General features: G+C 41.4%; 1 protein-coding gene across 6 annotated transcripts in view; it reads right to left on the bottom strand.

Annotated features, from left to right (window-relative positions):
• Window positions 1-22653, bottom strand: part of LOC124790131 (tRNA pseudouridine synthase-like 1) — a 221931-nt gene extending 199278 nt beyond the window's left edge. For 5 of the 6 annotated variants that reach the window (XM_047257711.1, XM_047257709.1, XM_047257708.1 and 2 more), the window contains exons 1-3: window positions 22596-22653; window positions 19628-19779; window positions 19415-19543 (exon numbers count right to left, since the gene is read on the bottom strand). In XM_047257711.1, coding sequence (XP_047113667.1) covers window positions 19415-19543; window positions 19628-19674 — 176 coding nt within the window. In that variant the 5' untranslated portion in view covers window positions 19675-19779; window positions 22596-22653. Of the gene's footprint in view, window positions 1-19414; window positions 19590-19627; window positions 19780-22595 lie in introns of those variants that run through there. The other variant, XM_047257707.1, reaches the window with a different exon arrangement.
• Between the last annotated feature and the right edge of the window lie 499 nt (window positions 22654-23152).

Consider the following 23152-nt stretch of genomic DNA (forward strand, 5'->3'; position numbering starts at 1 on the left):
ATACTTAAGCTGACATATTTATGGAATCATGGCAAATCATGGAGAGCAACATTTAAGTGCTGAGCAGCATCTAACATCTCTTTTTCAGTTTCAGAGTCAAAAAATAACAGAACTGCTGTCAGCAGTTTCTTGCCTCTTACATGCGCAAGCAGCCCAGCAGCAAAAGGCGTCAAAAGCTAAAAGAGGAATACAGCTGCTGCCTCCGCCCTTCCAACAGTTCGATGAGATGAAGGAAATGTGGAAAGAATACGTAACCCGTAACGCAGCTGCATCAGCATTCTGATGGTTACAAACTCACAGGTGAATCACATTGTGCATTTCTCTTTTCATATGTAGAAGTGTACACCTTCTGTCTCCTAGTGAAATTGTTTCCCCTCAGTGAGCCCCAAAACCAGCCCTAGGAGGTCATTATTGTAAGATCAGACAAATTTTTTGAGAGTCAAATACACATTGCTGCTACACAGTATAAATTTTTCTGCATGCAACGTCGTAGTGACAAATCCTATAAAAAATAGATTGCGGAATTGCAGGGCATGACTACAGACTGTAAATACAATTGTGGTTGTGCTGCAACCTAGCAGGATGAAATGCTTTGCAAAGCTATTATTCACAGAACCTATCAGCTCAGAGACTGAGGACCAAAATTCTAAAGCATCGCACCCTAGCCTCAGAGAAGGGTTTAAAGTTATTGATGCATGCAAAGTTCAAGATTTAGCTGAGCAAGTTTTTTGTCTACATTATCGCTTCACTTGATACAAACAACTCTGTTGTGACAGTGCCACGACATTTAACAGTGCCGCCACGACAGTACGCGCAAACGGCGATAGAGGCGCTCTGCAACTCGGCTGAGCGCGGGAGCGCCACCTAGCTACGAACGGCGCCGGCCGCATGTCACAGCACGGCAGTCGAATAAGAGATACTGAGTTGTTATCATGTAACCAGCTATTGTTTCTAAGTGAGTGTGTTTGAATATCCACGCAATTATTGGTGATTAAAGGTTATAACACTTTTTGGCGACGAGGTCGGATATTTTCACTGCGTTGTGGATTTGTGTGTTCATGACGGGGCAGACATGGAACAGCTTATGCAAGCGCTCATTGAACAACAAACACAGCTGACGGCTGCTATTCAGGCACAACAAACACAGCTGACGGCTGCTATTCAGGCGTTGTCGACGTCGCTTACTCATCATCTGTCTTCCTCTTCTCCGCCTCCATTCCCTCCTTACGACGAGGCCGCTGAAGACTGGGAGGATTATGAGAAGCGTTTACGGCAACACTTCTTGGCGTTCGGCGTTGTCGACGCTCCTATGTGTAAGTCGTTATTTCTATCTTGGATTTCCCCACGGATCTATCAGCTGCTATCTCAGTTAGCCCCTCTGCAGGAACCTGCCTCTCTGTCCTTCCAAGAAATGTGTGACTTATCGTCTAACTATTACCGCAAAAACACCCACGTCGTTGCCGCCCGCGTGGCATTCTACTGGTGTCGTAAACATCCCCATCAATCTTACCGGGCTTGAGCGGCGGAACTACACGGTCTGAGTAGGAAATGTCAGTTTGTCACAGACACTCATCATGAGTCTTATGCTGATTCAATGGTTAGGGATGCTATTCTACGGCTTGCTCCCGATACAGAAGTTCGGCAACGTGCCCTACAACTGCCAAACCCGTCGTTGTCGGAAGTTCTAAGCATCGCTCAATCCTCTGAAGTGTCTCACGCTGCTGGCGCGCAAATAGACGCGTGGTGTGATGTAGGCGCTGTACAGTCAACTTTCGACATGGACAATTTGCCTGTTTCACAGGAGAACGAAGATGTGGCGGCGGTTCACTCACGTAAACAAAGGCATGTTGGGCCGCAACGCTCGCAGCGAAAACAGAAACCACAGAAGCAGGTTTGTTCCGCACTTCCTTCTTGTCCACGTTGTTTCGTACAGCATGACAGGGTCGCGTGTCCAAAACGTTGGGCCACATGTAATTCATGTAGGAAAAAAGGCCATGTTGCTTCTGTGTGTCAGTCCCCTAAGTTCCTGTCGACGAGGACAAGGCATCGGACATGGATGTTAACTGTGTGCTTTCTCAAACAAATAAGTTGTTTGTTACTGTTTGTGTTCTGGATAAAGACATTTGCATGCAAGTGGACACTGGCTCTGCAGTAACTCTTATTAATTCTCGCACGTATTTGGAGTTGGGCTCCCCTCCCTTGTCTCCAGTTACGCGAAATCTGAGAACTTATAAAACACAGAAAATTCCTATCATTGGCCAGTTTGATGCTTCCACTGCCTACAAGTCTGTTGTTAGGTCCCTCACGTTCTATGTGGTGGATCATGTGGGCACTGAAAACCTGTTCGGTTATGATGCTTTCCAGTTGATCGGGTTCTCCATTGATGATGATGTGCACCTCATATCTGAGGATATTCCGTATCAACAGCTGGATGGATTGTGTTCTGAATTTTCGTCCGTGTTCTCTGCTGGTCTGGGTCGTGCCAAGAATTTTGAAGCCCACATTACTCTTAAACCTACAGCTCGCCCTAAGTTTTTCCGGGCATGCCCTATTGATGCAGAGGATGACCTACCGCCGCTGCGGATGGAATGAATTTGTGATAATAAGCAATCTTGCCTAGAAACGCCTGAAGTTCTTTGACCGTAGACGGCCGGGGTAGAGCATTAATGGCCGCAACGTGCTGACGTAGAGGACGTATACCCTCATGGGACAAGTGGAAACCAAGATACACAATGGAGGGTTGGAAAAACTGTGACTTGTCCAGATTGCACCTCAACCCAGCCGAAAGCAAAACCCGAAACAGTGAATGCAAATTGTGAAGGTGCTCCTCAGTGGAGGCCCCCATGACAACAATGTCATCCAGATAGTTTATGCAGCCGGGAACGGAAGCCGTGAGCTGTTCCAAAATCTGCTGAAAAATAGCCGGTGCGCTAGCGACGCCAAATGGTAACCGCTGGTACTGATACAACCCACAAGGAGTGTTGATGACGAGAAATTCCTTGGAAGAAGCATCCAACAGCAACTGATGGTACGCCTCCGATAAGTCAAGTTTGGAAAAGAACTGGCCCCCAGCGAGCTTGGTAAATAACTCCTCAGGACGGGGAAGAGGATAAGTGTCAATGAGGCTCTGAGCGTTGACAGTGGCTTTAAAATCACCACACAATTGCAGACACCCGTTTGGTTTAGAAACCACCACGATTGGCGATGCCCATTCGCTGGAGGTAACAGGAAGGAGAATCCCTGAAGCTGTTAACCTGTCTATCTCAGCCTTGACAGGTGTTAAGTATTCCACATAAAGGACATTGGGAAACAGTTTGCACTACGCATCTGGCATACCAACATTGTATGTGGCTTGGTTTAAATAAGCAAATACAACACGTGACAGCATAATGTCACACTTGTGCGGACAATCAGGTGGCTCCGCACCAGAAATCTTTCTCCTGGCTACATTCAGATAATCCATGGTGATCCTTTCATATAGGCTTTACTTGGCCCTTTTTGCAAACATGTTGGTTGAATATCGTCAACATCTACAGCAATGCCCTTTTGTTATCCCAATGCAGTCGACGAATAACACCAGCACTATCAAGGCATTCGCAAATTCCGTAAACAATTATTCTAACAATGGACATCCTTTTTCTCCCAAGGAATTTACCAAATTTTGCAAACAAAATGGAATACAGCATGTCAAGATAGCATCATTCTCACAACAGTCTAACAGCGAGACTGAATGTTTTGTTTGAAGGTTAAAGACGCAAATGTCAAAACTTCAAGCTTCACATTCACATTACAATGCCTTTATTTTTTGGGTTCATATCGTACTTTGCTGCTCCTGATCTTTCCGAACATCAGAGTTCAATATTGAGTGTACAATGCACCACATTTATGGGAATCTAGTACTGATCTCAGATCAGCTGGCAGAGCGCAATATACTATTTGCGGCAGTTCAGGCACACATCAGCACCACCAACATTAGCTGTGACCCCGTGAATTCAGCAATCCTCCCATAGATCAAACTGTACCAGATTCTTCACTGCATTGTGTCTGGCTGCCACAGTGCAGGCACATCCATCTGCCACAACGCAGCCCCCTATGCAGCTTACCAAGCAGATCCCTCCAGTTGTGGTCATCTCACTGATGGAAGTCTCCGCCTGCCCACCTCCGACACCATTGCCGCGAATGCTGTAGGTCGCCTCTCCAATGGACATTGATGCTGTCACTGTCAGCTGGTCGCTGGCACCCTCTGCAGCACCCTCCATGCTCCTATCCATGCTGTCGGATGCATCTTGTGCCTGGTTTTCCAGGGCAGTTTCTCTGGTGCTCGCAAGACACAATGTCAGGACGTGGGTTGATCTGCTCTGCCCCCAGCCAAGCAACCAGCCTCATCACTATTCATGGCATAAACCTCCCCCGTACCTTTCAAGGTGGGTGGGGAGGCACGCATTATCGGCCATATCGAGTCGCCTGCACTTTCAAATACATGTGCCACCAGTTATGCTGCTTCATTTAAAACAGACACTACCATGGCACGAGGTTACTGTGATGAACAATTACACCACTGCGAATGAGATGCAAGCATCCCCTCTCTGGATGTCCGTGGCAGGTGTACTTACATTCAAGCATCCATGGACTGTCTCCCATTTCGCGTGTTTGCCAGTTGAGTAACATTTGCAGACTTTCATAATGGCCATGGTTCAAAATCATCTGAATAGACATTGTATAGTAGAATGACAGATTTATACATCTCTTGTATCTGTATATATTTCTACATTCAAATAAACTATTCGCAATTGACATTGAAAATACAGCTAAAAAGTTATGTATTATTTTAACTATTTGATGTTGGATGTAGAATAAATTAATATCTGAACTCTCTGTTCATGGACGGCACCTGTACCTTGCTCCTGTATCCACTAAAGAACCATACAGCATGCTAGGAAGACATAACAGTACTTTATTTTAAATGAAATGTAATGTAATGTAAATCCACCCGATGATGGAGGTTTAAACCTTCGAAACGCGTCGTGGAAAAAATAAAACGGTGACTGGTAACAGTAAACTTATTGTTTCATTTAATGTCAGTAACAGTCACGGTAAAGCCTAACCTAAAAATGTTCGCATTTAAAGTACTTTATTTGTTACTTTAACCAGCCAATATCAACTGAATATTACAGATAAAATATTAGCTTCTACCAGCAGGCTAATATGAATTCAATTTACTTCTTTAATGAAATAATTACACTAAGAAATATATGGAGAACCACTACTAAACACAGAATTTTTATCGAACAGAGTGTAAAGTAATTCATTACACACTCAACATAACTTCTGAGATGAAAGCAACCGCACATGAGATGTTCGAAGAACTGCATGTCGTGTGTGCTCACTTATTTTGTTGTGCTCCTACTAGATCAAAGTATAATATTAAAATGTGTAAAATACACGCTTATCCTCTGATGTGGCAATAGGCCTATGAGCACAATCTGCATATGTGTACATGTGTTAATAAGTTAATTTGCCATAATCGGCAGAGTGGAGTTTAGCAGCAGCTTATTGTCCTACATGCTTCTGAGTAGAAGTGAACAATGGCTTTTTTTATCTATTTTTAGTAGAGCTATTTATTTCGTTATGGGAGTTCGTGAGTCTTCAGTGTTTGTGTAGAGTGAGTTTAACTTCTTAGGATTATGTCAGATTACCTGCAGTACAAACAAAAGTTGATTAAAGATGGATAGACACTACTTCTGTTGTGTATGGATGCAGGGGGGATGGGCCACTGACCATAAACAGATGGCACCTGTGTCGGCCACTGTCAACAGGCTTTAGGCTGCTGCCCTGGGATGCACGGGTGTTGGGCCACCCGAGATAAATGCATTGGAATCTCTGAAGCCTATAGTGTCACCTGGGACCATAGATGCTGCTGTGTCTTCAGACTTGCACATACCGGCCAACTGACACTTACCTGACCGGCCAGCTGACACTTACCTGACACTGGTTGGTAAACTGTAGCAGGGTGACAAATCTCTGGGCAGAAGGCAAAAGTGGGTACTCGTGGAACGACTTTCTGCTTATGTCTTAAAAACAGGTTTGAGGTACTGTCTACTGCTACAAGCACATATAAGACAGCATGGGACCCTTGCCTGTTGGGATGTGGCTGATCTGCATAACAGATCCAGACAAGCACACAGAATGTGACTGCTTGTCTTTAGGAGCTGCTATGTTAGACAGATGATGAAGCCCCTCAGGGAAATAGCAAAAAAGTTAGAAAAGGAGGCCAGCATCCACTCTGTTTGCTTGCCAAGGGAACTCGTTCGAAAAGTGGAGAAGGTTCTGCCAGTGGCAACTGAGAGCACTGGGTGCATTCAGCTGCACGAATAATGCCTGTCACCTGGGTTCAGAACCACGCTACATTCTTACAGGAAGCTGGCTGATTTGGTGAAGACAGCTAGCCTCACCTGCAGGGTGGAAGCAGAGCTATTGTTTGCAGCATCATTCCCAGAACCGATCTACTACTTCCTTTGATTGGGAGCTGTGTGGCAGGCTTAAACCAAAGGTACAGACGATCTTGTAATGACCTTGGATGCAGAGTTGTTGATCTCCACTATCAATTATAGAGTTGTAGGACCACTCCCTTAATAGGTCAGATGTGCACTACACACGGGTAGCAACTACTAAGGCAGCAGAGTATGTGGCATGCACATGTGATTTCTATTGGGAATAGAAATCCCTCCACAGGCCCAATAAGATGCATTCTGGTTCCACACAGGGTAGCATTTGTCATGGCAGTTCAGAGGAAAAAATGTTGATACAGTTATTATGTAACTGTAGGAGTGCCAATGTATAGGTCCCAGAATTAATCTCACATTTAAAGGGTGATAATTCCCATATATTGTTAGAGACAGAACACTGGCTGAAACCAGTAATGACTGCAATGAAATTCTAAACTCTAGTTGGAATGCATGTTGCAAAGACAAAAAGTGGAGGCCTGATTACAGCCATAAAAATTACAATACTACCTAGTGAGATTTGCACGATTCCAAATACAAAATAATTTGAGTGAAGGCAAACAGTTAAAGGTGGATCAAACATGATTGTCAGATGTCTTTATAGACCCCCTGCTACAGCAACAATAAGAAGCGTTTGATGGGAAGCTTAGAGAATGTTTTCCGTAAATTTCCAATTCATGATGTAGTATTAGGTGGAGATTTCAACTCGCCTACTATACACTGGAACATGTACATGATTCGGGCAGGTAATAGGGACAGGGTGTTCACGAAACTGTTTTCAATGCCTGACATGAAAATTACCTTCTGCAGTTTAACACAGAAGCTACCTCATGAAGGTAACGTCTTAAATTTTCTGGTGACAAACAGACCAAATCCTTTCGACGCAGTTAGTGTCGAACAGGGAATCAGTGCTCATAAGGCCATTACAGCATCACTGAATACTGCTGTAAATAAGGACTACAAAGAAATGTACGAAGATCTTTCTGCTTAGCATGGGTAACAAGAAACAGGCCTCAGCAAGAAAATTTCAGCTACAGAAATAACAAAGCTGAGCATCAATGGACAAAGTTCACGGGCATACAATACCATTTAGACAAGCATGTGCCAAGCAATTGTGAGGGAAGTAAAAGACCCACCATGGTTCGATAGCCATGTTATAAAGCTTCTACGAAAGTGAAGAGAGCATCACTGAAAATTTAAATGTAGCCAAAGCCTCAAAGATAAACATAAATTAAATGTAGCCAAAATTAATGTAAGGAGAGTAATGCAAGAAGCATTCAATTAATTCGAAAACAAAATTCTGTCTACTGATTTGACAGAAAATCCTAAGAGGTTTTGGTCTTATGTTAAACAAGTAAATGGATTGACACCATCTGTCCACACACTCCGTGACTATAATGGAATTGAAATGGAGGATAATACAGAAAGGGTTGAAATACTTTTTCCATAACTGTTTCACACAAGAAGACTGCACTGTAATATCTCATTTAAATCATGGAATTAATGACAAAATGACCAATATTAAAATAAGTGACCATAGGATAGTAAAGCAACTGAAATGGCTCAACATAGGGAAGGCCTCTCGACCTGATGGGATACAAATACAACTTGACATACAGTATGTGAAAGAACTTGCCCTCTTCTAGCAGCCGTGTAACATAGGTCTCTGATGGAGCAAAGTGTTCCTCATTATTGGACAAGAGAACAGGTCATCTGTATTTTCAAGGAGGGTTTCCGAACAGACACACGAAACTGTAGGCCTACTCCTGATATCAGTCTGTTACATAATTTTGGAACATGTTTCATGTTCATGTACGAGGTGCATTCAAGTTCTAAGGCCTCCGATTTTTTTTCAAATTAACTACTCACCCGAAATCGATTAAACTGGTGTTACTTCTCGATGTAATCGCCCTGCAGACGTACACATTTTTCACAACGCTGGTGCCATGATTCCATGGCAGCGGCGAAGGCTTCTTTAGGAGTCTGTTTTGACCACTGGAAAATCGCTGAGGCAAATAGCAGCATGGCTGGTGAATGTGCGGCCACGGAGAGTGTCTTTCATTGTTGGAAAAAGCCAAAAGTCACTAGGAGCCAGGTCAGGTGAGTAGGGAGCATGAGGAATCACTTCAAAGTTGTTAACGAAGAAACTGTTGCGTAACGTTAGCTCGATGTGCGGGTGCGTTGTCTTGGCGAAACACTTGGCGAAACAGCGCACGCGCAGCCCTTTCCGGACGTTTTTGTTGCAGTGCAGGAAGGAATTTGTTCTTCAAAACATTTTCGTAGGATGCACCTGTTACCGTAGTGCCCTTTGGAATGCAATGGGTAAGGATAATGCCCTCGTTGTCCCAGAACATGAACACCATCATTTTTTCAGCACTGGCGGTTACCCGAAATTTTTTTGGTGGCAGTGAATCTGTGTGCTTCCATTGAGCTGACTGGCGCTTTGTTTCTGGATTGAAAAAAGGCATCCAGGTCTCATCCATTGTCACAACCGACGAAAAGAAAGTCCCATTCATGCTGTCGTTGCGCGTCAACATTGCTTGGCAACATGCCACACGGGCAGCCGTGTGGTCGTCCGTCAGCATTCGTGGCACCCACCTGAATGACACTTTTCACATTTTCAGGTCGTCATGCAGGATTGTGTGCACAGAAGCCACAGAAATGCCAACTCTGGAGGCGATCTGTTCAACAGTCATTCGGCAATCCCCCAAAACAATTCTCTCCACTTTCTCGATCATGTCGTCAGACCGGCTTGGGCGAGCCCAAGGTTGTTTCGGTTTGTTGTCACACGATGTTCTGCCTTAATTAAACTGTTGCACCCACAAACGCACTTTCGACACATCCATAACTCCATCACCACATGTCTCCTTCAACTGTCGATGAATTTCAATTGGTTTCACACCACGCAAATTCAGAAAATGAATGATTGCATGCTGTTCAAGTAAGGAAAACGTCGCCATTTTACGTATTTAAAACAGTTCTCATTCTCGCCGCTGGTAGTAAAATTCCATCTGCCATACGGTGCTGCCATCTCTGGGACGTATTGACAAGTTTCTATCTCTTTCCAGTCCGGAGAAAAAAAATCTGAGGCCTTAGAACTTGAATGCACCACGTATTATGACATTTCTGCAGACTGAAAATCTCCTCTGTAAGAATAAACATGAGTTCTGAAAGCAACAATTGTATGAAACCCAGCATGCTGTGTTCGTCCATAAGACCAACAAAGCAGTAGATACAGGCATTCAGGTAGTTGCCGTGTGCATTGGCTTCCATAAGGCATTCAATACAGTTCCTCACTGCTGCCTATTGAATAAACTATGAGCACACGGAACATCAGATCAACTGTCATTGTCAAGTCTTCGAAATACACACTTCACAAAAATTCACGGAATTCAGGTATTGATGGCTCTGTTTATGCATGCATCGATGTATCTGATTCTCTATACATGGAGTGCATAGGGGCCTGAAGATGGCATTAATGAGATGCCAAAACTGGTCGTGTAAATAAAATAACAATTTGTGGAAACATACCACTGTTTGGTGATTTTTCTTTGATAAATATCTGACTGGCCGCTGTCCTATATGCACGATGAATCAATGGAGAAACTATGTAATTGGACTGATGAGTTCAGAACACAGCATCTCATTCTCAACACTGGAGACAAGTCTTCAGCTGTATAAGTAACTTCAGATATAACCCAATATAGTGTTACAAGTCCATTACTTCTCGCAATATACAGGGTGGAAAGTATTTAATCCGACAAACTCCGGGAGGTTGTAGGAGACATCAAAACAAATATTTTTCCCTAATGTCATTTTTTCCTATGAGGATTATTTAAACCGGTGGAGGCCGTATTACGCTCTTCAGTTGTTAGAGGGCGTATTACACTCTTCATTGTAGGCAAACTGCTGTCCACCAGTGTAGTAGTGCACTGTCTCTGTTTACTAATGAAGCGATACACCTGGAGTGAATACAATGATATGGTTGGTGCGTACTATGTAGTGCACCACAACGGACGAGCTGCACAGCGTGTTTATCAACAACAATATCCTAATCACCGTATCCCGCATCATACGACCTTTGCTGCTGTGTACCAACGTCTGCGTGAGACTGGGTCATTACCTGGAGAGGGACACCGTCGCACGGTAAGAACGCTGCAATTTGAGGAAGCTGTCTTGCAGCGTGTGGAGCGGATCCTTCAATCAGCACTAGTACAATTGCACGTAACAGGGGGACGAATCAGACGAATGTACGAACAGTCCTTCGGAAGCAATTGTTATTTCCATTTCACTTACAGCGTGTCCACAACCTGGAACCAGTTGATTATCTGCCCAGAGCACAGTTTTCGCAGTTGTACCTGAAACAGTGTGAAATGCATTCTACATTTCCATCCTCTGAGTTGTTTACTGATGAAGCAACATTCGGGTGTGATGGAGTCTTCAACATGCACAATTCGCACATTTGGAGTGAGGATAACCCACATGCCACAGTTACTACCGCTCATCAAGTGCAGTTCTATGTTAATGTGTGGGTAAGTGTTGTTGGGGACTGTTTAATTGGGCCATATCTGCTACCTAGGCCATTAAACGGCAGGCACTATTACAATTTTCTCGCCAGAGCATTGCCAGAATTGCTGGAAGATGTCCCGCTCCCTACAAGACAACGCATGTGGTTCCAACATGACGGGCCACCGGCACATTTCAGTCGTCGTGTGCGTCGATTCCTGGACTAACGGTTCCCAGAAATGTGGATTGGCAGAGGTGGTCCTGAACCATGGCCTGTTCGATCCCCAGATATGTCCCCTCTGGACTTTTTTGTGTGGGGAGAGATGCGCAACCTTGTTTACGCAACTCCTGTTGCATCAGAAGAGGATCTGGTTTCCTGGACAGTAGCAGCAGCAGGAACAATTCAAGATACTCCTGGGGTTTTTGCCCATGTCAGACAGAACATGATCCAACGGTGTAACCTTTGTTTTCGTGTCAATGAAGGAATTTTTTAAAATCTACTGTAATTGAAATTGGGTTGTGTTACTGTGTTGTCTCTTGGTCATAAAAAAAATGGAAAAGTGTTTGTTAGTTTAATTCATTTGCCGCCAGAGAAATATTCCTCTATCGGTTTAAATACTCCTCATAGGAAAAAATGACATTAGGGAAAAATATTTGTTTTGATGTCCCCTACAACCTCCCAGAGTTTGTCAGTTTAAATACTTTTCACCCTGTATGTACATGACATAGTGGGCGACATTGGAAGTTCAATGAGGCTTTTCACAGATGATGCTGTTTTATATAAAGAAGTTGCAATGCTCAAAAATTTTAGAGAAATGCAAGAGGACCTGCACAGGATCGATACTTGGAGCAGGGAGGGGTAATCGACCCTCAGCAAAAACAAATGTAACATATTGTGTATATATAGACAGAAAGACCCGCTATTGTATAATTACATGATCACAAAATAATCTCTGAAAGCAGTTACTTTCATAAAATATCTAAAAGTACGCAGATGGATAGCTTTAAAGTGGAACAACCACACAAAAGTAACTGCAGAACAGGCAGATGCGACACTGAGATTCATTGGAAGAATCCTCAGGAAATGTAATCCATCAACAAAGAAATAGCTTACAAAACCCTTGTTCGACCAATATCTGATTATTGTTCATCAGTCTGGGATTCTTACCAGGTAAGATAAACAGAGAGTGACAGATGTTGCACAAGTGGCATTCTGCACAATGGGGTGACTCAGTCTTACTTTCAGAGAGTGTACATTACTAGAAGAGTCAACAGCAATCATTCTTCCCAAAAACCATTTGCAAATGGAGCAGGAAAGTGGGCAGAAGTGACAGTGGTTTACAAAGTACTCTCTGCCACACACCACAAAGTGGCTTGTGGAGTAGAAATTTATTCTTAGACAGTACAGTACACAGCTGTGAGAAAGAATTGTTTGCAAAATATCCTCCGAGAGATTACTGCACTAGGATTTTAATGCAGTTTTATCAGCCATTTCTTAAATGACTTTCCGACTGTATAATTTACTTCAATTTGACCCTCAATGTGACACATGTAAAAGTTTTGATATACCTAAACTATCTTCCACACTCAAATGGCATTGGATTAATTTAAAATACTACCCAGTGTGATTTATCATGTGGTCTGTTTGATACACCTTCCGTATTCCCAATTACTTTTCATGCAGATGGAAAGTTTTCATTAACAAGACTGTTAACAGTTTATTACAATGAATCATACATAATAACACATATAAGTGATTCTCTGCCTAGTTTCCCCAAGGACAAGTTACTTATGAATATCCAGAAAAACGTAATTACTACTATCAATGGATTAAGTGTTTTGAAACTTCCAGTGATGTTAATCCATAATTAACTGTTAGAATTGTATTCTTAATACTTTTATTAATTTGTCTTGTGTATATAGCACAAAGCTCACTCGTCAGTTTCAAATAAAAGTTGCTGTGTCTTCTGATGACACAACTAATGTAACAGATTCACGACGCCCAGTTGGTCATTGTGAGCTATCTCTGGTAGCTCCTCTTCTCTAGGGGGAGTAATTGTAAGGGCTAAAGCATGCACACAGCAACTTGTGTGCATATGTGAGTACCTGCCACCATCTTGGAAATGCTGACTGACTATTTGCATCAATCCACGAAGGCATCCATCATAGAATGCCTCCATAGCTGAGTCACTGGCTGCCTGCACGAAGTGAACTGTCAGCTTAAAATCTATTTAACTAGCCAAGGACTGGATGAAGCGTCAGTCTTCCTTTACTTTCACTGGTGGGACAATAGGTAAGTAATTATTAAGTGGTAGGGTGATAAACACAGTGATAGTAGATGGTGTAACATGTGTGTTATTGTAATCTATATTTGGGACTAAATTGGAGAAAACTATTTTCTCAGTGTTTGCATATCTCTGTTCCTCATGGACTCAATGACTACACTGCCTAATAACTAGCATGTGGTGTTATCTGATGAGAATAAAACATCAATTTTTTTTAAAAAAAAAAAAGAAAGAAAGAAAAAGAAAAAAAAAAGGATGCTGAACATTGTTGGCTGTCATACTCTCTTTGAAATTCAGAATTTATCAGGGATAAAACAAAGGGATTAAAATATAAAAATGTTGTTGTGATTGGAGCAATTGTAGAGGGGAACTGAATGGAGAACAAAAAGTCAGCAACATAAGGAAAGGTAGATTGGTACTAAATGTAAAGATTGACTTGCAGACAGGCACAATGAAAGGACAGTTACACATCCGATTTCAGCCAAGACCTTCAACAGGAAAGGAAACATACATGCATTCAATCACCCAAGTAAGCACAATTCATACACACATGGTCACCAACACTGACAGCTCAGATTATAATGCAGCAGCCATGCAGAAAGGAAGCAGCAATGTGCAGGAGGTGGGAAGGGGAAAGGATAGTAGGGTAAGGAAGGGAGCACTATCTGGCAGTGTGTGCAGGAACTAGACTGCAAACACGTGCAGTGTTGGTTGTGGGGCAGGGAGATTAGTGTTTGTGTGTGTGTGTGTGTGTGGGGGGGGGGGGGGGGGGGGAGTGAAGGAGCAAATAACGAGAGGAGTGAGGAAGGGAAAGATGGGTGGGTGCATTGGAAGAGGGCACACACATAGATGGTGGGAGATGAGAATAGGGCTGTTGAATGGGGGTTGCGAGGACAGTAGGTTGAGACCAGAATAATTTTCAGTCTGGAGAATGTGTTGTTAGGTCAACTCCCATCTGTGCAGTTCAGAAAAGCTGGTAATGGTGGTGGTGGTGGTGGTGGTGGTGGTGGTGGTGGTGGTGTTGGGGAGGGAAAGGGGGGGGGGGGGGGAGATCCCAATGGCTCAGGTAGTGAAGCAGCCATTAAAAATCCAGCATGTTACGTTCAGCTGCATACTGTGCCACAAGGTGGCCTACTTTTCTCTTGGCCACATTTGGCAGTGGTTGTTCAACCTAGTGGACAGCTGGTGGTAGTCATACCCATACAACAAGCTGTGGAATGATTGCAGCAGAGTGCTATGTGACATGCCTGCTTTCACAGGTGACCCAGCCTCTGATAGGGTAGGATAAGCCTGTGACAGGACTGTAAGAGCATTTCTTATTCCAGTCCTGTCACAGGCTTATCCTCATCAGAGGCCAGGCCACCTGCGAAAGCAGCCATGTCATATACCAGCTCTGCTGCAATCACTGCAAAGCTCTAAATATTGGTATGACTTCCAACCAGTTGTCTACCAAGATGAATGGCCGTTGACAAACTGTGTCCAAGAGCAAAGTAGTCTACTATACGGCACAACAAGCAACTGAATATAACATGCACAATTCCAATGGTTGCTTCCCAACCCGAGCCATCATGATCCTCCCCCACACCTCCAGATTTTCTCAACTGCACAGATGCGAGTTATCCTTACAATACATTCTTCACTCCCAAAATTGTCCTGGCCCCAACCTACAGTAACATCATGTCCCCACACCCTCCACCCAATAATTTGCACACCACTTGTCCAATCATCTCCTCCTTACTCTCATCTCCCACCCCCTTTGTGTGTAGCCCTCTGCCAATGCATCCCCGCATCTTTCTCCTTTCCTGCTCCTCTCCTCCTTTGCTCCACATTCTTCTCCCCCCCCCCTCCCCCCCGGCCCCTCCTTGCTTGTGTGAATGTTTCCTTTTCTAATGAAGGCTTTGGCCGAAAGCTAATATGTAAGTGTCTGCAACTAAATGCATCATCTTTATGGTGAACAGCAATCTATCTTCTCCTTATATTGTTGGAAATATAGGTTGGCTGATTGGCTGAGCTTCTTGCAGAAAATGCATGGAAGATGGGATACTGTTACAGAAAGTAAGATCCCTATGGGCACTGATGTCATAGGGGTACCTTTTTTAGGTCAGAGTCAAGATTCAGGCATCCTGCTGTGGGAAGTTAGAGTAACTGAAAAGTCTTAGAAAATGCTTAAGAATGCACAGAAAAGTAAGTTAGGTTGTTTCATCAGAATATTATAGGCTTGAGTAATAAAGTACAAGAGCTTCTTGTCGGCTTGGAAAATTTAGAGAGCTCTGAAGAGATAAACATCAAGTGACTATCTGAACACCACATAACCACAGGGTTAGAAGAGTTAAACATAAAAGATTGCACTTTAGCACGTTACTCATATAAAACTAATGTGGAAAAAGAATGAGAATGTAAAGACAGAACATAAGTTCAAAAACACTGAAACAATTAGATTTCACAAAGATCACACCATATGTGCATGAATTAATACTGAAAAACTGGCCACTTTTAATTGTAACTGCTTCTTGTAGTCAGACAGATAGCATAGTAAGGAATCTATATGCCTCAAACAGTTCAAAATGTCCCAATGACATCTACATACACTTACAAGGTTTATTTTAAATACAAATAATATAACAGTATATAGAACATACTGAGACATTTTGAACTGTTTATAAGGCATATGAATTACCTCTTATGCTCAAGCAGTTAACTGTCTTGGTGTTTTCCATGTAGATTTTCTAACAGATTCCAACGAAAAAATGCTCTAGAAACATTTTAATTGTATAATTTGATCTCAGTAATTTAACTTTACAGAATAGGCAGATAAATGGAGTAAAATTTTGATAAAGTTTTCCTGATGAAGCTCAATCCAACAAAATAACTGTTTTCCCAGTAAAAAATGGTCTCTCTGATCATGATGTACAGTAATTGAGGATAAATAAGACAATACCTCACAGTACAGATTCCTCTCAATGGAAATAAGTTACAATAGTTAAAGAATCCAGGACAAATGTTCTTAAGAATAGCTTACTAGAGATGACCTAGAATGAAATTTGTATTGAAATAAATGCTAAGCTTAATCTAGTCCGTGGTAAATTCATATCACTATCTGAAAATCAGAAATGATATTAGACAGCCATATACTAACATGGGTCACTATAGAGATTAGAGCATCTTGTGAAAGGGAAAGGAAACTGTATCTGTTGGCAAGAACAAGTAAAGAACCTCCAGTAGTTGCATACTATAAAAACTACTCAAAATTACTAAGAGGAGTGATCAAAAAACTCAAGGAAAATGCACATTATGTCAGAAAGCAGTAATTTTTACAATGTGTTTAGGTATATATGGAATGTAGTGAAACAAGAACAAGATATAATGACTACTGATTTAAATGGAAGCACTATAAATGATCAGTCACAAACAGCAGTTACATTTAATGATCACTTCTTAAACTTAGCAGAAAATATAGGGATGAGCACTTCAAGAGAAAATTCACAGCAATATGTTGGAAAAGCTACACATATAAAATTCCATCATATGGATGTCTCCCCAAGTCTCCTTCTGAAATTATGAAAATAAAAGTTCATCTGGATTCGATGTTTCCAACACATTGCTAAAGTCTTGTTCCCATATAAGGCCAATAAGTGTTGTCTTTCCCAGAATATGTTATGCATCACTAACTTGGGATATTTTTCCAGAGAGATTAAAATTTGCCACTGTTAAACCCCTCTATGGAAGAAAGGTTGTAGCAGAGATGTCAATAACTTCCCACCCAATTCATTATAGATATTATTTTCCGAAATCTTTGAGAAGATAGTGCAGTCCAAAAAGAGTACCTTACCTATGAAACAACATTATCCTTATTAAAAAACAGTTTTGATTTCAGAAGAGTTGTTCAACTAAGAATGTCATTAAGACACTTACTCGGCACATTTTGCAAGCATTACCATAACAAAAAAGGAGCAGCTGGTATTTTCTGTGACCTATCTAAGGCATATGATTCTGTGAATCACAGTATCCTCCTGGATGCATTAAGGTTTTTCTGAAATTGGTGGTACAAACCACTGGATGATGTCATACCTATAAGAGTAATGCAGAAAGTTGTACTAAATAATTCAACCATTGTAACCAGGAGAACTACTTCTGACTGCAGAGAAATCACTTATGGACTTCCACAAGCCTCAGTCTTAGAGCCACTCTTACTTCTCTACCTTCCATCTAATACGCAACAAACATAATTAGTTCTTTTGCAGATGATGCTAGTATTATAATCAATCTAAACATACAAACAACAACAGAAGAACTGGTACATAATGTTCTTAAATGTATTATTCAGTGGTTTCTTAGCAAATCTCACACTCAATTTCAATAATGTACAACATACTGACTTCTGCACATATACAGATACTGCACCAATATGAAAGGTAACTCACAGTGAGGGAATAAAAAGGGTAGTAACTTCAAAAATCTTGTGTCCATATTGATGAGATTTAAAACAGGAAATAAACACATTTTTGGAATCCCAAAATAAAAACAATAACAGTTTCTCCTTGACAACTCCTCCTATTCCGTAGCAGAATTTCTATTACTGAATGTGTAAAAGGTAGTGGGTAAGAATTACTAACCCACATCTGTATATTTTAAAATAAGTAAATGAACTTAAAAATGTTCCCAGCATATAGTCATATTTATAAATTAATTTGCTATGTGAATGTAAAATGACTTGTTCCTATCATTATGATTTATCATGCAAATGATCCATGGAACATGAAACTCACATATTTGTGTGTGTGTTTTGGGACAGGGGAGATGTGACAGTACGGCCATGTTTTCAAACTGAGTACAGCAATGACTGATATAAAATATTTGTCAGGCTGCATTCAAGTAGACGCTGTATTTCTTGACTTCCAAAAAGCATTTGACTCAGTACTACACCTACGCTTATTGTCAAAAGTACAATCATATGGGGCATCAAGTGAAATTTCTGACTGGATTGAGGACTTTTAGGCAGGAAGGATGTAGCATGTTATATTGGATGGTGTGTCATCGTCAGATATAGTAATAACTTTAGGTGTGCCCCAGGGAAGTGTGTTGGGATTTTTGTTGTTCATGTTGTATGTTAATGATCTTGCAGATAATACTGATAGTACAATCATGCTTTATGCAGATGATGCAGTTATCTATAATGAAGTACTATCTGAAACAAGCTGCATATATATTCAGTCAGATCTTGATAAGATTTAAAAGTGGTGCACAGAGATTGGTAACTTGCTTTAAATGTTCATAAATGTAAAATTATGCACTTCACAAATCGAAAAATGTAGTATCCTATGACTATAATATCAATGAGTCACAGTTGGAATCAACCAACTCGTACAAATACCAGGGTGTAACATTTTGTAGGAACATGAAATGGAATGATCACATAGGGTCAGTCAAGTGTAAAGCAGGTGGTAGACTTGAGATTATCGGCAGAACACTGGGGAAATGTAGTCAATCTACAGATGACCTTGCTTATAAATCGTTCCTGCAACCAGTTCTACAATACTGCTGAAGTGTATGGGACCTATAGCAGATAGGACTAACAGGGCATATTGAACATATACAGAGAAGGGTAGCAAAAATGGTAACAGATTTGTTTAATCCGTGGGTGAGTGTCGCACAGATAGTGAAGGAACTGAACTGGAAGACTCGAAGATGAGATGTAAACTATCCCGAGAAAGACTATTAAGCAACTTTCTAGAACCGGTTCTAAATGATTACTCTAGGAATATACTGTGACCCCCTACATATCGCCCCCATAAGGATCTCGAGAGTAAGGTGAGAATAATTACTGCAAGCACAGATGCACTGAAACTACCAATCTTCCTGGCACTCCACACGAGAATGGAACAGGAAGAAACCCTAATACCTGATAAAATGGGATGTATCTCCTGTCAAGAACCTCATGGTGGCTTGCAGAAAGTAGTTACAGTGGTTGTAGTAGTATTACTACTACTACAAGTAGTACACTGCATTATGACTACTAAAGAAAATGCAATATAGTTGTCATGTAATATTTATTACATTGTCTCGATACTACATCTTGATAAAAGCTAACAGACTTGTGCCACACATACTGCATGTATTTACCTGCTAGAAACATACACTTTTGGTTCATTTGCCGGCTTAAATCTTCTACATGCTATTTCCAGAATTCCTTGCACAGACTCAGGATCTTTGACTTCAGGTTCTGTCCGGAAAGTTTGCTTCTGCACTGCCCTGTACACCATGCACAATATTAATCATTGCTTCCCGATGTAATATGCTGTAAATGAGTGTTTAGAAACAAACTAACTATACAACCTGAAATATGTCCCGACATATGATATATACAGAAGATATCGGGGCATGGAAGGAAATTTGTGTATACGTCGCAGTTTTATGTCGTACCTACATCAACAACAACTACCAACAAACACTCTTGTTTCCCTGTTCTCATAATTCATTATAATACACTTTGGCAAAAAATAACGTAACTGATAGAAATAACCGGTTACTGAGAAGTAACGGTTACCGCGATAACCGTTCCTCTGATTCTGGCAGTTATTTCAATAACTGTTTAGTGTCAACAGTGCCTAGCGCCATCTGTTGACCGAAGATCGTACTGCGCATTTGGAAGGCGTTCTATAAACCATGGGAATAACTGTGAGACTGCGCGCCATCTGTTGATAAGAACTGTGTACTATTTCGTGGGCCTTCGTTACTTTTAGCATAAACAATTAAATAAAGTTAATGTCCGAGCCGTGGCTGATAGGAGCTGCAGTACAGGCATTAACAAGTACGTTCGTTCCCTTGAGCCACCGCCTTACGTGTTAATTTAGCTTGGACGGGTAGTACAAGGAAAGTTACTAAGGAATTCGAGCGACTATGGAAATAACTGTCAGAGCCGGTATTCTCCTCTGGCAGTTATCGTTATTGGCTCGTAGTTCTAGTTCTCTGGTAGTTATCGGGCTACCACCACAGATAACCTGGAAGCTGGTAACGGAATAACTGTGTGTCTAGACGTTCCTGACTCGGTGACTCCAGTTAAAGGTTGTAGTTCCAGGTGATATTTCCAGAGAGGATAGTAACTGGAGCGAACAAATATTTTCGTACTGCTACGGAAATAGCCGCTGGCCATCGCGAATGACAAATAACATGTCAGAAAGTATAACACAATACAGTGGAATATAATAATTATTATCCTCATCATTTGTCAGGAGATTGTCAAAATACGTGAATATATCACAGTAACTGCTAATATTTACAGAATTGGTACACTGACAGAATAAAACAGTTACGTACTTTCAATAAATTTATCGTACACAGAATACCCGATCTTGACTGTTGCAACCAAGTGCTGTCAAAACTGAAATATAGCAGAATTTTTACCTAAGCTGGTCTATCAGTCTCTGTTACGATATTCATCTACAGAGTAGAAGGAGGGGTCACTGGAAGCGTCTGATTCCACCCGTCTGCTTCGACGTAAAGGTGTTGTGGTGTGTGAATGTCATTACGGCACGGTGTTTATGAGTTGGTTTGTGTGTGTGTGTGTGTGGGGGGGGGGGGGGGGGGCTGTCGATCTAGGTTGCAGTGCCGGAATTTGCTGGTGGTAATTAATTTTTTTTTCTAGCTGTGATGTTTTGTGTGTTTATGAAGTATTGAATGTGATTTAATTTATGTAGGGATGATTGATTTGTGGACTTTTGGGATTGTGGTTTTATTTTTCGCAGCTGTAGGTGTTTTAGTATCGTCAACTGAGGTTGACCTATGTAGGTCAAGGGAAATGTCTGATTCCAATTTTCGTACTTTTAGTTGTGGGTATTGGTGTTTTGGTATGGTCACCTATAGTTGACCTATATTGTTCAAGGGAAGTGTCCGATTCCTGCAGATTTTTGTTGGTGTAGCAGAATGCTGTATTTTTTTTCTTTTTGTTCTTCATTTTGTGTTTTGGGATCATGGTGTGTTTTTTTTACTAGCTTGTCCTCACCCTAAAACCCCCAACTTCCCGCAATTGTCCCATTGGTTTGATTGTATTTTTGGTGGGAAATGTTATTGTATTATTTATATGTATCTTCGTGTTTGTTGCCATGTGTATGTAGTGACGTCATAGACACACTTAAAATAGACATTTCCAGCATATTGATGATGGGTGGAATCAGACACTTATGTATCAAATAGTCATTCAAACACACTGTAAACCGTGCCTTATCCGAAACCAAGTTTTTAATGGTTGCTGACTTGCTGGCAGCTTATTGAAAATGCATGTTCCTGAATATTGGACCCCTTTTGGACCAAAGTAAGTAATTTTAGGTCTTTATGTAGATCGCTGTTCCAATTTCTAGTACTGATATTATGTATTAAGCTATTGGTTGGAAATACTTGTAACAAATTTCATTAAGGAATAAATATACTAGGAAGCAGTGGTTAGAATACAAAGTTCCTTGAACAGGTTCCTACATGATGTTCTTGAATTGATACCACAAACGATTTTTATTACACGCTTTTACATGCGAAAAACTTTTGCTACGTTTGATGAGTTACCACAGAATATGTTCCCTTATGAAATAATAGAATGAAAAAATGTGGTATGCCCTTCCCAACTGAATTTATTATCGAGTTGTAATCCCAGAAATGTAACACTGTCAACCTTTTCGATCTGCATGTCTTCATATGTTATAAACATGCTGTCGCTGGAGAAATCGAGCAGTTTGCAAATCTGACATAAAACTTGGATTAGCGTACTCACACTTTCCCCAATAGGACTAGCTTTTACAGCACAGGAGTAAACGAATCTGTCACATTACGTATATTTTTTGTTGTATTACAAGGCTGTACACTTTATTCTATTATGTGAGCAGCACAAGAAATTAAGCTTCGAATTTAACGTTCTTAACATTTTACTTAAACAGTGCTTTGGCGAAGTTCCGCGTACTTTCTGTCGCAGCTGCGAAGATATTATTTCTAATAGCGACCGATAACCTACAAACATATAATCTGAAACACTAATAATCGTTTTAACATCAACTAAAATGTACCCGGAGTTAATAAGCTGAGGTTATGACACGATTCATACGACATTCCTGCTATTTCACACTACTCGCAGTTATACTGATAACTAAACTGATGGATTCCAACTATGTCGTTATTTAACTGTCGGAGTTATCGGTATTCGCTAGCGAAAAATAATTTGGCAGTTATTAATAACCGTTAACGATAACGGTTATCAAAGAATAACTGGAACTGTGATAACGGTTACTCCAGAATAACCGTTTGGCCCACCTCTTATACAGGCACTATTGTTTACTTTGGATATTTCTACTGCCTTCAATTGTTTGCATCAAGTCAACGCCTTCTAGAAGCTGTCCAATTTAAACATCGGAAATACGCTGCACAGCTTTTGGACCCACAAAATGCCTTTTTGCCTTTTCAACCTGCTTGCGTTTAAATTTCCAACGGCAAATGCGCAAGCGTAATTATCTAGAAATGGAGACCGTTCGTAATTCAGCATTGCTTATCAGGTTAAGCCTAGTTTATACGACGATACTGGTTTGAGCCAGTCGTTGCGTGAAATGGTTTCGTATATGCTGTTGACACGGCGCTACAAGTGTACACTTCAGTTTCGTCGTTTTGTGAGCGCCATTTCGTCTGGCAGCTATACGAGTTGTAGCGGAGTCAGACCTAATGCCTGTTGGCATGAAACTACTGCATAAGATAAAAGATTAAAACAAATATGAAACTTTTTGGTTCGTGACTGGATGCACCCACTCCCCGAGCGGAGAAAATCAACTCAGCCGGGAATCGAACCCGGGCCCGCTTGCATTGGCGGCGAACTGGACTGGATGAAGA

This window comes from Schistocerca piceifrons, chromosome 3, assembly GCF_021461385.2.
Source record: "Schistocerca piceifrons isolate TAMUIC-IGC-003096 chromosome 3, iqSchPice1.1, whole genome shotgun sequence".
NCBI lineage: Eukaryota > Metazoa > Arthropoda > Insecta > Orthoptera > Acrididae > Schistocerca > Schistocerca piceifrons.